We start from the raw sequence: 15,055 nt of genomic DNA, 5'->3' as shown, positions 1-15,055 counted from the left end.
TGATAATTTCCCAAAATCCCTTTCCTTTTTCAGAAATTAGCTGTATACCACAATCTCTAATGAGTGCTAGTGTCTGTAAATTCAGGTTTTCTTTGAGTCAAATCTTGGGATTTGTTTACTACCATGGGCATGTCTGCTTGGCCTGTAAAAGTAGGTTTTTTCTTCTGGTTTTGTTTTGGTTTGTTTTGATTTGTTTTCTCTGGCATAGTTTCTAAGAATTCATAGCAGAATTATTGAACTGCCTTGGGGAAATAGTGTCTTGTGTTGGGGATGTTAGAAAAGATTTGTGCACAGATGATAGTTATGCTTGATACCAAAATATTTTTTTCAGCTCTAAATTGATGTGAATTCTTTTCTGTAATTCAGAACACATGAAAGCTTCCTGAAGTTCTAGGATTTATGCGACAGGTTTAGCCCTCATCGCCAAGTGCTCAGCCTTTTACTGGAGGAGCATGGGAAGTCACTGGTTACACATATATTTTGTTTGTGATTCAATTTTGTCAGTCAGTGTACTGTGATGTCTATATAAAGACTTAATATGCTGGGGGACATGTAGTGAATGTTGCAAAAAAATGGAAACTCAGTAAAACAAATGTTATTTTGAAATTAGGGTCAGAACATAATTCAGTTGATCCTGTAAGTGGAAAATTTAAAAGTACTTTCCTTTTAGACATAAATTTCTTTTAAAAAATTATCTTGTATTTGAGGAATCATAATGTGTAATATAAATACATACCATTTAGTAATAAAAGTGTTGGATTTTTATTTAAAGAGTTAAAAAATTATTATTATTATTTATTATCATTTTGGCCAGCTTATAGAGGTTCCTGTCCCAAAAGAATATGAACTTTAATTTTAAAAGCCTACTTTAGTAAGAAGCTTCAGGAATGGGTTTTTCTTTTTTGTTTATTTTTAATGTTAAAATGTTGCCTGGAATGTTAGCAAGTTAATCAAAACTGCTTTCTCCTCCCGCATTTTGATAATAGGCTAAATTTGGTCGAAGATGGACTAAAATTGCAAAGCTAATAGGAAGTCGCACTGTAATACAAGTGAAGAGTTATGCCAGACAGTACTTTAAAAATAAGGTAAGCAAAGCATGAATATCCTTGTTCATAGTGATGATATTTAGAAGAAATAAGGTCAGTAATCAGAAAGATTTCAGGCATTAAAGTTTTAGTGTTAAATGAGAATATTAAATAAATATGAAGTATTGAATACCTGTTTATCTTTACAAACGCATATCATTATTGTTGTAATTAAATAATGGTAACTATTATTCCACGTAATTTCAGACAGCTAAATTAAAAGAGGAAAGGGTAATTGCTCAAGAACAAAACAAAATGTAAAGTACATTGCAAAAGGAAAAAACCATAAAAGTCTTATTTTAGTTTTTTCTTCAGGAAAGTATCTTTTCTATTTAAATATTTGCTTCACAAAAACTGAAAAGTATTATCTAAATGGGAGCTATAACTATTAACATGATTCTAAAACTCATTTAAGAGCACTGAAGCTTTTACAGTTATAAGCATAAAATTTTTAATAAATTACAGTGTTCAGAAAAGTTTAATTTCTATTTCCTAAACTTTCATTTATTTTGTGCAGTATTCAAGGATGCAGTTTTAATTATTTAGGATTTTTAAATATGTTTTGCTTAGATTCTGTGAACTAATACAGAGTTTGGAAATGTCCTGAGTGATCCTGTCATCTTTTAATACAAGTAATGAACTCTACTCTGATTACTAAATAATGTATCTAATCTAGTGTCACTTGAGATAGAAGTAAAGTAATGGAATAGATGTAACAGAATCAAACAAAGGATTTTCAAAGCAATTAAACAGGTTAGGATACCTCAGAACAGAATACAGCTTAACTTTGTTATTCTTGGCTTCATACTTCCTAAACTGGATTATGTATAATTTTAGCTTATATGTGATGGATTTTAAAGTGCCAGCAGAGAAATTGTTTTTAATATTAGAAAACACTGAAAAAAATACATCACAAAATTTCATGTGAATTTTTAGTATTAATAGTAAATTATTTAATAAAAGTAATGTTTTTAATAGTAGAAAACACTAAGGAAATATATCTCAAAATTTCATGGGAATTTTTAAAATAAAAGCAAACTTAAATAACAAGCTTCTTAAAGACTTCTTTGGCTTCTGTCCCTTCTCTTTCCTGCTACATTTTATTCTCTACCAGTATATGAAGTCAGTTAGCCTTAATACTTAATCATGAGATTCTGTTGTGGTACACAATCTGTAAAACTTTTTGAGCTGTCATATCCCTTGAGTATGTCAGTCAAACCCAAGTAATATTTCCTGACTTTCATCATACTGGTCTTGTTGCATTATCAGATATTTATGTCTATAATGAAGATATGGGTGATAATTTTCTATCTTGAATGATAAGCTTTATAATATTGCCTAAATCTAGAAAAATGTTTGTTTCTGATGTCTTTGTATTTTAATGAAATGTTTTAAATGATTATTTATAATTAGATTATTTTAAATTAAGGATTATTTTGCTTAGTACATAAAGATCAGCTTACGTTTCAGATATTCATTGAGCCTATTTGAACATTTCACTTTTATAGAATATCTTAGTATGGGATTATTGGGTCGTTCTTTATGATCCAAGTTAGACTTTTTAAAGCTTACTATTAAAATTGAAGTTGTGGTTATTTTTTTCTATTTCCATGATTTTTTTTTTTGAAGGGGGATTCATAAAGGTTATCAGACCACGGATGAGTAAATATAAATTTGAGTCAGTGAAAATATTATTTTTCTTTAAAGCATAGTGGTAAATGATTTAAAGAAAGCGCAATAAAAATGTAATATACAAAAAATGGTAATATACCATCAACATATATGTAGTTTAATAGAATTCTCTTTACCATATCCTGTATTTTTGTGTGCTGTTGAGTTTATATAGTGATACTTTGGGATTTTATCTTCCTTTTTAATAAGGTAAAATTAGATGGTCTGGAGAAAGAAGCACCATATCAGAAGAGCAAGAGTGACCTTCAGGTTAAAAATGAAGAGGAAAGAATAAAGACATGGACACTATCATCATCAGCAAGGGGACTTGCTGATCCCAACTTGAATGCTATAAAAATTGAACATTTATCTGATGATGAAGAAGTGGACATCACAGATGAGGCAGACGAGTTGCCTTTTCAGCTACCTGAAAAGAATCCTAGCAGTGGACTCTTAAAAGACATTCCTGATAGTAAAACTCATGAAACCAGTCAAGCTGAATTCATTGTTTCTGACACAGAGAAAGGCTCTTTTTCTAAATCTTCCAAGGAATATCTTCAGAATATAAAGCAAGGTGAGACAGAAGCACGTTCAAGCTCAGTAATTACATTAGGGACTGAAAAACATCACACCAGTGATGGAAGATCAGTTGACTTAAATGATCAGAAATCTAATGAACTGTTTAGAAACTGTGCTGAGGATTATGAACAGACTGTAAGAGCTGATGCTAGTGAGCTCCCTTTTCCAGAGCCTTGTGACAGACAGAAAGATTTAAGTGACAAGGAAATGCTTTTTCATTCCTCATGTCAAAATGAAGAGGAGAACCATGAAGAAGAAGAGCTTAAGCCACCAGAACAAGAAATAGAAGTAGATAGAAATACCATTCAGGAAGAAGAAAGACAAGCAATTCCTGAGTTTTTTGAGGGACGCCCAGCTAAAACACCAGAACGCTATTTGAAAATTAGGAATTACATTTTGGATCAGTGGTAAGAAGGAATTCTGTTTTAGATTCTTTTTAAAACTTAATACTCTAGAATATGTTAATTTTGCCTATTAAGAATTTAGTGTTGTACATTGATAGCAATCCAGAGAGCTCATTATTGTACTTAAGCAGTGAAGACTTCCAATTTCTCATTGCAAAGCTTCTTTGAAAGTTTCAGTAAACCTTGTCTTTAATCACCTTGCTTTTTTTTGGTTTTTTTTTTAATTTATTTTTTTCAATTTTTATTTATTTTATGTGTGTACCGTCAAATTGGATCTGACTGGTACAGGAGGCGATTGTTCCTCCCTCTTCAGCAGAGCATCTGGTGGATTTGAACCGTGTACCTCTGGGATTGCAGTGCAGTTTCCTGCCACTAGGTTTAATCACCTTGTTGATTGCATTGTTTAGTCTTGAGAAGAGAGACATAGGATACTGCCTTACGAGGCTACTTCTTAGTTAGGAAGACACAGATAGCATATCTCTTGCCCTAGAAAAAGAGAATGCCTTTGTTTCTCCAAGTCTGTGATGTACATGGAAGTAAAAAGAAAATATATATGTGTATGTGTGTGTATTTTATTTATATATATATTTTTATATATAATCAGTGACAAGGAAATAAGAGATTTTATAAGCCACCTTTGAATTTTTAAGTTTTGATAGTTCCATCAGGATACAGGAATTGTCTGATGTATGAAATTTTTCCTCTATATATAGTCAGCACCTTTTCCTGAATTATTAGTGGGAGATGAGAAATGGCTGACCAACTTCTCATCTAACTAACTTAAGTACTCTGAAGGTAATTTGAATTTTAAGTGGTTTTAGTAAACCACCACTAAGTATTCATAATTGTTACTACTTCAGTAGCTACTGAATTATATAGGGTTGTTCATAGAGAACATCACATTTCCTTTTAGTTGAGATTCTGTTTTCTCTCTTATTTTTCTCTTCTGCTCTATGAAGAATCTTAACCTCTTAAAAATTTTTTCTGCCCATCCTAGAAAGGTTACCTAAGAAAGACATAACCACACTTGTTACATCAGTAGCTTTTATCTACCCACACTTATAAATATTAAGTCATGCAGGACAGTCATACTCTAAGAGGAAGAATTTTCTAATATTTCTACCTGTCTCATAGATGCTTAGGGTTGCTAAACTTTTGACTTTTGTATAAGAGTGAAATCAGAGTAATAAATACATGTAAGGAACAACTCCTGACATTTTAATAGAGCTTTACATTTTTCCTGTAAAGTTTAATTTGATTCTTCACAACAGTCCAGTGAAATAGGAGGTGATATTAGTAGCCCTAGTTGAAGCAGCTTTGATGGCCTATGTGAAAGTCAGCAGTTCAAGCCCACCAGCCACTCAGTGGAAGAAAAAATTCCACTCTCCTCCTGTAAATATTTGTGACCTCGGAAACCCAGTGGAAGGTCACTGTAAGTTGGAACCAAGTCAGGAACAGTGGCTTTTTTAGCTTTGGGTTTAGATCTATTTAATAGAGAGGGATCTTCAGGTGTAAAAGGGGATTATGTACCAGCCAGTAACAGAGGAAAGATTACTCTATGTCTAGATTATAAATCAAACTCTACTATTTTACATTGCCTAATTCACTTTTTTTTTAAAAAAAGACAAATTCGTGCTATGTTGTAATTGACTTTGTTCTTAAAAGTAGGAAGATGAAAGTAAAAATTGAAGGATTTCAGAATCATGGTTAGTGAATATGTGTTTAATGAGTAATGTTATTTCAATCAAATTCTATTTCTTATATTGAATTTTAAGTTCTAGTGAAGCACAGTAAGCTCAGGTGGTGTAGTCCATAGAGAATTGCACTGCCAACCCAAAGGCTGGACCTCTGGAGGTTTGAGTCCAGTGATCACTCTCTCCCCCTGTGCAATTTACAGCCTTGGAAACCTTCTGGAGGGTCAGCTATGAATTGGAACCGATTGAACAGCTATGAGAGACAGACCGGGGGTGGGGTGGGGACCGCCAAAAGTAAGTTATGTAGGTAGAAAAATAATTATAAAAGTTTCCCCATGCCATTTGCCTTAATTTGTTAAATAATCCCCTAATCCAGTTAGATGTTACTATCCCAGCTGTGGGGATATAGCAGAACAAAATGAAAAAGCATATAGCCTTGTTTTAAACAGGAACTCAAGTCTGTTCTCTTCAGAAATAGAAAAGCATGATTAGCAATTATTGGTCATGTATTTTTGTGGGTTTTTTTGTTTTTATATTTAAAAAAAATACTTCTTAAAAGTAAAAGAAGACCTGTTAAATTTTTTTTTTGCAGCTAAAAGATCCTTTCCATAAAAGCAAATGAATTGACTGCTTGTAAGCAGAGTGTTTTTTGTTTTAGAAAAAAAAATACCGAAAAATATCATTACTGATTGCTTGCTAAATGCCATGCGTAGCTTTAGATTGATCACCCTTAGTCCTCTCAACAGTTCTAATAGAGTAGGTACTATCTTCATAATGAGATGGAGAAAATGAGATTCAGAGAGAAAAAAGGAACTTGCTCTGGTTCACATATTGTTGTTGTTAGGTGCCACCGAGTTGAGTGGCACTCATAGCAACCCTGTGATCTGAACCCTTTCCTATCCTGTGTCATCCTTATCGTCTCTGACATACTTGAACCCATTTGCAGTCACTATGTCGGTCCATCTCATTGAAGGTCTTCCTCTCTTAATGACCCTCTACCTTTTCAACCATAATGTTCCTTTTCAAGGAATAGATCCCCCTAACAACATGCTGAATGTATGTGAGATGAAGCTTCACCATCCATCCTTGTCTCCTAAGCCCGCATTTTCATTCATAGAATCCAGCTTCTCAAATTATTTGCTTCAGGTCCTTCTCAGTTTCAGCAAGCTGGGTTGTGTCATCTGCATGATGCCAATTATTGATGAGTCTACCTTCAATCCTGATGCTACATTTCTCATAGAGCTCAGTCTCCCAGGTGATTGTTCTGCACTTAGATTGAAAAGATATGGAGACAGGACACATCTCTGGCATACACCCTTCCCAGTTTTGAACCATGCAGTGTTTTCCTTGTCTGTTCTGAAGACTGCCTCCTGGTCCAAGTACAGGTTTCACATAAGCATAATCAAGTGTTCTGGATTTCCATTTTTCTCAGAGTTAGTCACAGTTTGTTGTGATTCACACGGTTAAATGCCTTTGCATAGTCCATGAAACACAGATAGACATTCCTCTGGTATTCCCTGCTTTAAGCCAAGATCCATCTAACATTAGCAATAATATCCATAGTACCACGACCTCTTCCAAATCCAGCCTGCACATCTAGTAGTTTTCTGTTGATGTACAATTCCAGTCGATTTTGGATAATTTTCAGCAGAATCTTGCTTGTATGTGATATTAATGATATTGTTAGATAATTTCCGTACTTTGTTGGGTCACCTTTCTTTGGAATCGGAACAGATAAGGATCTCTTCCAGTCAGTTGGCCAGGTGGTTATCCTCTAGATTTCTTGACACAATTTTGTGAGCATATCCAGGGCAGCATTTGTTTGTTGAAATATGTCAGTTGGTTTGCCATCAATTCCTGGGGCCTTGTTTTTTAATAATTTTTTCAAAGCATCTTCAACTTCTTCCTTCATCACCACAGGCTCTTGTTCATATATTATTTCATTAAATTTTTTTACATCAGAAATATCTCATTTGTTTTATCTGTTTCTTAAGGTATATATAAGAATTCAGGCTCAGTGAGGGTAGTTTTTTGTTTTGTTTTATGAAATGCTTGCAGTTTATAAAGGATACTCAATATTTGTTGGGGACAAAAGGATGATTGAATCATGACTAATATGAACAAATATTCACAGATTTTAGTTACTATTACTTATTTTTAGAGTATTTTTATGTGTTTATAAATTAATATCTTTTTTATATAATTAAAAAGAAAATTGTATAATTTTTTAAATTATAAAAAATTGAGTTCTATATAGAAATTTTTACTATATTTTTTAAACTTCTTTACTTGAGAGCTAAAATTCAGAGATCATGCTCTTTCTTTTTTTGCCTTCATCTGTGCAGTTTATTTCTTTACAATACATTGAGAATTCAGTTTTTCAATAAAAAAGTTATATCCTGCCAAATTACTTTTCCTTTCCCTAAAATCTGTAGGGGATCTTAAGTGGGTTAGTGGTATGGAATTAACCTGTCAGCCCAAAGTCAAGCAGTTCGAATGTATCAGCTGCTCTGTAGGAAAAAGATAGGCAGTCTCCTCTTGTGCCATAACTCACTGGAGAGTTAACTATGAGTTGGTTTTGACTCAACAGCACATAACAGCAAATTTCTTTAAAATGTGTGATTTTTAAAATTTGGTTTCCGTTTTCCTATAAACACCCACATCCTTGCCCACCCCCCCCCCCCATCTACTGTATAATTTCTTTGTTTGACTGCAAATCCTTATCCTTCATACATTTTCTTAATACTTAGTGCTTGCTACCTGGCATTGCATTTTATCTTCCCCTTTGTACCTTTGTAAGTTCTGTGACATCAGGAAATCTTCATATTCCTGGTGTCTAGAACAATATCGAAGAGGATGAAGTAGTGATTGAATAAGAAACACTTCCATATCCAAATGTCTGATTTTATTCTCTGTGCTTATATCTTTACTTGACACTTCCTTAAGTAAGTGCCTTGATTCCTTTAATCCTCTTGTTTCATCACCTCTTTAAAATGGGAGTAATAGCATCCATATCATAGAACTTCCAAGAATGAAGAACATTTAACAACAGTAACTGACATAAGCATTCAGTAAATGATAGTTGCTATAACTAAATCCTCTATTTTAAATCTAATGCTGTCTAGCATGATATATTAAGTATTCAATAAATATTTAGTATAAACATCTTACATTTTTAATTATTTTGTGGAACATCTTGATTCCTTTTGGATCTTCTATTGTATCTATTTCCATTTTCTACTGAGAATAAGCACTTAATACTTGTTGATATGGTATGATTAAACCGTAAAATTGTTAATTTATAAGAAGGTACCTTGGAAGTGCCTGACAGACTATTTCTGCAGGGGGGAAAAAAAGGCAAAACAAGAACCCAGCTGTTGAAAACCCTGTGGAACAGAGTTCTACTCTGACATGGGTCACCTTATATTAGAATCAGCTGTATGGCAGTTGGTTTTAAATATTTTCAGTATGATATTATCTAAGTACCGTTTTTTAGTAAATTCATGCTTACTTGAATTTAGAACTTTAGATAAATAAGCTTCTAACTTCGAGGACCTGGGTAATCTGTTGATTTGAAAATTGAGGAAGAACTAATATGTGAACAAATTGCATATGAGTTATTGTATCATTTGAAGATATTTTATTTCAGAAAAATATACTTGGGTATTATGTATTATTTAGCGTTGTATTTCATATATATTTACACATTGAGAAGGGATAAAATTTTAAAATACTCAAATACAAAAAGTTTTTCCCAGAAATTTTTTCATGTTCCATTTATTTCCTTTTCATCCAAAATAATTGTACTTCCATCTCTTAATTAGGGAGATATGCAAACCGAAATACTTAAATAAGACCTCAGTACGTCCTGGCCTGAAGAACTGTGGGGATGTTAATTGTATTGGACGGATTCATACATACCTCGAGTTGATAGGAGCAATCAATTTTGGATGTGGTAAAAATAAAAACCCAGCAACATCTTTTATTGGACATTTTTAATCCTTAGAGCACCCATTAATTTCTTTGGTGGTTAAAATACAAGTAGATTAAGGTGTAGACGTAAAATTTAAAGAGATGCCATGATGTTTTAGAAGTATTTTAAAGTTTTACTTTAAAACAGATTTTTGTTGGTTAAAATGTATTTTCTTTTGACCTACAGTGAAAATTGATATAATTTTAAAGGAAAAATATTCAAATATTCAATCTAAGTAAAAGATATCATTTACGAATATAATTGAGGGTTGTTTTTTTTTTTTTTTTTTTAGGGAAAAGGAGATTTTATGAGGAAGTAATTATAGCTCATTTAATTTGCAAATATGTTAGTCACAGCAGAAATGCTGCATGGCAGTTTTTAAATAAAGAAAATAATTTATGAACTTCTACAGTTACATGTAATAAAGATGCCATGTTTTCAGGCAAAAAAGTTTCTTTCACTTAGTGTTGATTTGGTGTTTTTTTTCCAATATAAGGTTAACGAATGTGCATGTTTAAATGTATTCTGCCTCTTTATTTCATTAACATGACACAAACTTGTTTTTAAAAAAGTATAATAATAATTGCACAGTGATAAGTGATAATTAAAACCCATTGTTTGTAAAGAGTATATTCTGTATTCTTGTCTATAAAAATGATACATCTAGCCAGAAAACTTGCTGGCAGAAATTATTTTATGAAAAAGTGATCAGTTTTACAATCTACTCTGGAATCTGTCTTTCATTTAAATGTCTTTCTTTGTCCTTAATTCTGTATATTGTAACTGGTTTTTCAGGAAAACTAAGGTATTTTAAGCTTCCTCACCCACTAAAAAGCAAAATCATCCCTTTTATATTATACCTTCAGAAGGCTTATTAGGTACTGTGGAGTTGATTTTCAACTTATTGTGACTGAGTAAAACTTTTCCTTGCTGTTTTCCAAGATGCAGGCTCTATGGGAGCAGATCAGCTGGTCTCTCTCCCACTAAGCCACTAGACGGATTCAAACTGCCAGCTATTCAGTTAGCAGCTAAGTGCTTAACTGTTGGCCCAGGTCTCCATTTAAGTAGATGTATCACTCTTTTAATTAGAATTTAAACAAATTCACCATGCCCTATATATTCCAGTTCATGCAGATTTCCTTATAATAAAAGCATTACTTCTATTTGAATACTAAATACTACATCAAATGTGTAATTATGGAGTAAGACTTCTAGAGGCATACCTATATAGAAATGAATGTACAGTTTCTAGTCAGTGTTACTGTCTTAACAAATGAGTTTCATAAAGTAATTATTTTACCTTTCATTAATTCTGACAGAGCAGGCTGTGTATAACAGACCACAGCCAGTTGATAAAGTACGTATCAGAGACACAAAAGATACAGTAGAAGCATACCAGCTTGCCCAACGCCTGCAATCTATGGTATGTTGTCACCTTGCTCTCTCCAAAACTTCCCTTACTCTGTAAAGTAAGGTGTACCTACTTTCTTGAATAGTAGAATGACTAGCCAGTTAGTAAAAGAACATGTTTTTCTTTTGTGTATTACTTCAGACATACACTTCTTCACCTACCATTCATTTCCATATTGGTTTGTGAAGCAGCAACAGCCTCTGAAAAATTGTAACAATTCATTGGCAAACTATGAACAGAGTTTTGTTTCTGTTAATTCTCAAGAATCATTTTTAGGATGTTGTTATGTGCCGTCAGGTGGCATGCAACTCGACCCTATGTACAACAGCCCTAAACCCGGCTCTATCCCTTACCAATCTTATTGTCTCCGACATCCCTATCCCCATTACCCCAATGATGGTATCAGTCCATCTCATTGAGGGTCTTCCTCTCCTGCACTGTCCCTCCATACCTCCCCCCCAAGCATGACATCCCTCGCAAGGACTGATTCTGCCTTGCAGCATGTCCAAAGTGTGTCAGACAGAGCTTCAGAATGCTTGCCTCCAAGGAGCAGCCTGGCTTCACCCTCTCCAGGATGAACTTGTTTGTTCTCCTAGCAGTCCATGGTATGTTCATTATTCTTCTCCAGCACCACAGCTCAAAGTCATCAACTCTCCTTCTGTCATCCCTAGTCATTGTCCAGCTCTCTGCTGCAGAGCAAGTAATTGCAAAGACCATGGCCTGTATCAGGCACACTTTAGTTTCTAGACTGACATTGTTGCTCCTCAGTACCTTGGAGAGGTCTCTGAGCAGACTTTCCCAGTGCAATTCTATTTTTAATTTCCTGGCTGCTGATACCAAGAGTGTTGATTGTAGAGCCAAGCAAACTGAAGCTGTAAACAGTCACAGTCTCTTCATCCTCCATCATGATACTGCCAATTGGCCCAGTGGTGAGAATCTTTGTTTTCTTGATGTTGTGCTTCAATCCATAATGAAGGCTGCAGTCCTTGACCTTCTACAGGAAGCGCTTCAGGTCCTCCTCAGTTTCAGCATGCAGCGTTGTGTAATCTGCATAATGCAGATTGTTGATTAGTCTACTTCCAATCCTGATGCCACACTTCTCCTCATAGAGCCCAGCCTCCCAGATAATCTGTTCTGCATATCGATTGAAAAAATATGGAGATAGGACACGTCCTATCTTCCCAGTTTTGAACCATGCAGTGTTTCCTTGCTCTGTTCTGATGACTGCCTTCTGGTCCAAGTATAAGTTTCTCATAAGCACAATCAAGTGTTCTGGGATTCCCATTCTTCTCAGAGTCAGCCACAGATTGTTGTGATCCACACAGTCAAATGCCTTTGTACAGCCAGTGAAACAGACATTCCTCTGGTAATCACTTTCTGCTTTCAGCGAAGATCCATCTGACATTAGCTATAATATCCCTACTCCCACAGCCTCTTTTAAATCCAGCCTGCACTTTAGTTAGTTCTCTGTTAATGGGCTGTTCCAGTCGTTTTTGGATAGTCTTCAGCAGAATCTTACTTACATGTTGTATCAGTGATACTGTTCGATAATTTCTGTACTCTGTCGGATCGCCTTTCTTTGGAATGGAAACAGATATATATCTCTTCCAGTCAGTAGGCCAGATGGTTGTCCCCCAGATTTCTTGGCACAACTTGGTGAGCACATCCAGGAAAGCATCTGTTTGTTGAAGTATGTCAATCAGTATGCCATCAATTTTAAAGAGGAGGAAATAGAAGATTTCTAACCACTTTTGCAGTCAGAGATTGATCGAACATGCAATCAAGATGCATTAATAATAATGAGTGACTGAAATGCAAAAGGTGGAAATAAAGAAAGATCAGCAGTTGGAAAACACAGACTTGGTGACAGAAATGAAGCCGGAGGTAGAATGATAGGATTTTGCACAGTAAACAACTTATTCATTGCAAATACATTTTGTAAGAAACAAAAACTCAAGCTATACACATGGATTTCACCTGATGGTAAGCATAGGAGTCAGATTGATTACATCTGTGGAAAGAATTGCTGGATAAGCTCAGTATCCACTGTGAAGCTCAGTATCAGCTGTGAAAACTATGCCAGGTGCTGATTGTGGAACAGACCACCAACTACTCATATGTTCATCTAGTTCAAGCTGAAGCTGAGGAAAATTTAATCAAGTCCACAGGAACCAAAATTTGAGCTTGAGTCTAGCCCACTTGAATTTTAAAACTATCTCAGGAACAGGTTTGAGGCATTGGACATTAAATGAGCAAAGCCTGGATGAGCTGCAGGAAGATATCAAGAATATCATCCAGAAAGAATACAGAAGGTCATTACAAAGTCGGAGGTGGAAGAAAAGACCAAGGTGATGTCAGAAGAAACTCTGAATATTGCACTGGAGAGCTCAGAAACCAAAGCAAAGGGAAGAAATCAAGTTATTAAGGAGTTGAACAGAAGATTCCAGAGGGTAGCACGGGAAGACAATACTACCATGAAATGTGCAAGGAGCTGGAGTCAGAAAATCATAAGGGCTGAACTTGCTTGGCATTTCTTAAGCTCAAGGAACTGAAGAACAAATTCAAACCTTGAGTTTCAGTACTTAAGGGTGCTTTGGGTAGAATATTAAATTATCCAGGAAGCATTAAAAGAAGATGAAAACAGTATAGAGTCATTGTACCAAAAGGAATTGGTGGACACAGAAGAATTTCATGAAACAACGTATGTGGTGATGAAGGAGGAAGTTCAAGGTGCTCTGAAAGAAAGGAGTAAATTGGTCACTAAAACCAAAAAACTAAATCATAGCTGACCATCCAGCAGGTTTTCAAATAAATCTCATGGAAGGAGATTCCCCATCTTTCACCTCTGAAACAGCTACTAGATTTGAACCATGTACCTTTGGATTGTCAGCACAGTTATTTACTACTAAGCCACCTCTAAGACTATAAATCTTGATGAAGTCAGACTGGCTCATATTTCTTCCACAGAGTAGCTGGAGTATTTGATACCCCCCGCCCCCTAATTCCATTTGCAGCTCAGTGCACCATCAGGACTCGTTATTGGTAATAGGTGAAATAATCTACTGTGTTCTAGTTGATTCAGATTCATAGCAACCCTGTGTCCAGAGTCCAAGGCTGTACATTTTTCAGGCAGAATGCTGCCCATCTTTTCACCTGTGGAGCTGTTGGTAAATTCAAACTGCTGATCTTTCAGTTGAAACAGCCCTTTGGCAAGCTGGTCATTTTGAAGGCCTTAGTATTGAAGTTTGCAGAATTGGCTATTAGTAATTTCTATTTTTTTCACTTTTTGTATTAACTGAGTAGTCCTTTACTTTTAAGCCTGAAAAAAATTTTAAGCTAAAAGTGCTTTTAGTTTTCACCCTAGTATTTTATTTCCTCATAGTGACAGGAAATGAAAATTCAATCCAAGTGGTAGTGGTGTTGTGTGCCAAGAAGTTGGAGCTAACTCATAGCTGACACTCCAGTGGATTTTCAAAGGCTGGAAATTGCAAAGGAGGAGATTGCCCATTTTTCTCATGCAGACAGCAGGTGTATTTGAACCATCTGCCTTTGTGTTGACATAGCAACTTAACACTAAACTGCTGTACACAGAAATTCTTCACTGATGTATTTCTAAGTAGCATGTTTACTATTGAACATAAATTAATAAAATTTAATCAGGAACTGCCAATTAGATCATTTTAGGTAGATAAATCTATTAATTTAGTTTTAGAGAATTACCATTTTAGCTTTTTTGATTTATGTGCTGAAATTTCTACAAGTTAATTTTGTTATCTTTTGCTGTATTTTAACATTAGCGCTCAAGGAGACGAAGAGTTCGAGATCCTTGGGGAAACTGGTGTGATGCAAAGGACTTAGAAGGACAAACATTTGAGGTACCACTTTTCAAGAAGCGCATCCATGAAAGCTGTTTTATCTCAATATTTGTTTATTGTATAGACATGTTTCATGTATATCTTCATCCCATCGTCATCATTTGCTTAGATGTCAGGAGTAAGCAGAAGAGTAGAAAACATCAGTGATGCAGGTAACTGGAAATCAGGCTGATTTTCAGAACTTGGATTCTCTTATCTCCACATTCTCTCTATATTAAGTTTATCTGCTAATAGGGGTATTAGAAACTTGGTATGCCTGATTTCATTTTAATAAGCATTTATTAAATTACTTTGTTGTAAAACAACTATGAAATACCATCTCACCCCAGTAAGAATAGCAAAATTTAACAGAACAGCAAGCAA

At 34.7% G+C, this 15,055-nt stretch overlaps 1 protein-coding gene across 1 annotated transcript in view; it reads left to right on the top strand.

The window, feature by feature from the left end:
• Positions 1-15,055, top strand: part of MYSM1 (Myb-like, SWIRM and MPN domains 1) — a 58,317-nt gene that overhangs the window by 23,310 nt on the left and 19,952 nt on the right. The window contains exons 7-11 of the mRNA XM_006879828.1: positions 987-1,085; positions 2,967-3,742; positions 9,258-9,388; positions 10,726-10,829; positions 14,615-14,692. Of these exons, the coding sequence (XP_006879890.1) occupies positions 987-1,085; positions 2,967-3,742; positions 9,258-9,388; positions 10,726-10,829; positions 14,615-14,692 (1,188 nt within the window). The remainder of the gene's footprint in view (positions 1-986; positions 1,086-2,966; positions 3,743-9,257; positions 9,389-10,725; positions 10,830-14,614; positions 14,693-15,055) is intronic.

Source organism: Elephantulus edwardii, unplaced genomic scaffold (assembly GCF_000299155.1).
Source record: "Elephantulus edwardii isolate Elephantulus edwardi_28Jun2011 unplaced genomic scaffold, EleEdw1.0 scaffold00005, whole genome shotgun sequence".
In the NCBI taxonomy this organism is placed as follows: Eukaryota; Metazoa; Chordata; class Mammalia; order Macroscelidea; family Macroscelididae; genus Elephantulus; species Elephantulus edwardii.
The sequence above is the reverse complement of the archived record's forward strand: the minus strand, read 5'-3'. Positions and strand labels throughout refer to the sequence as shown.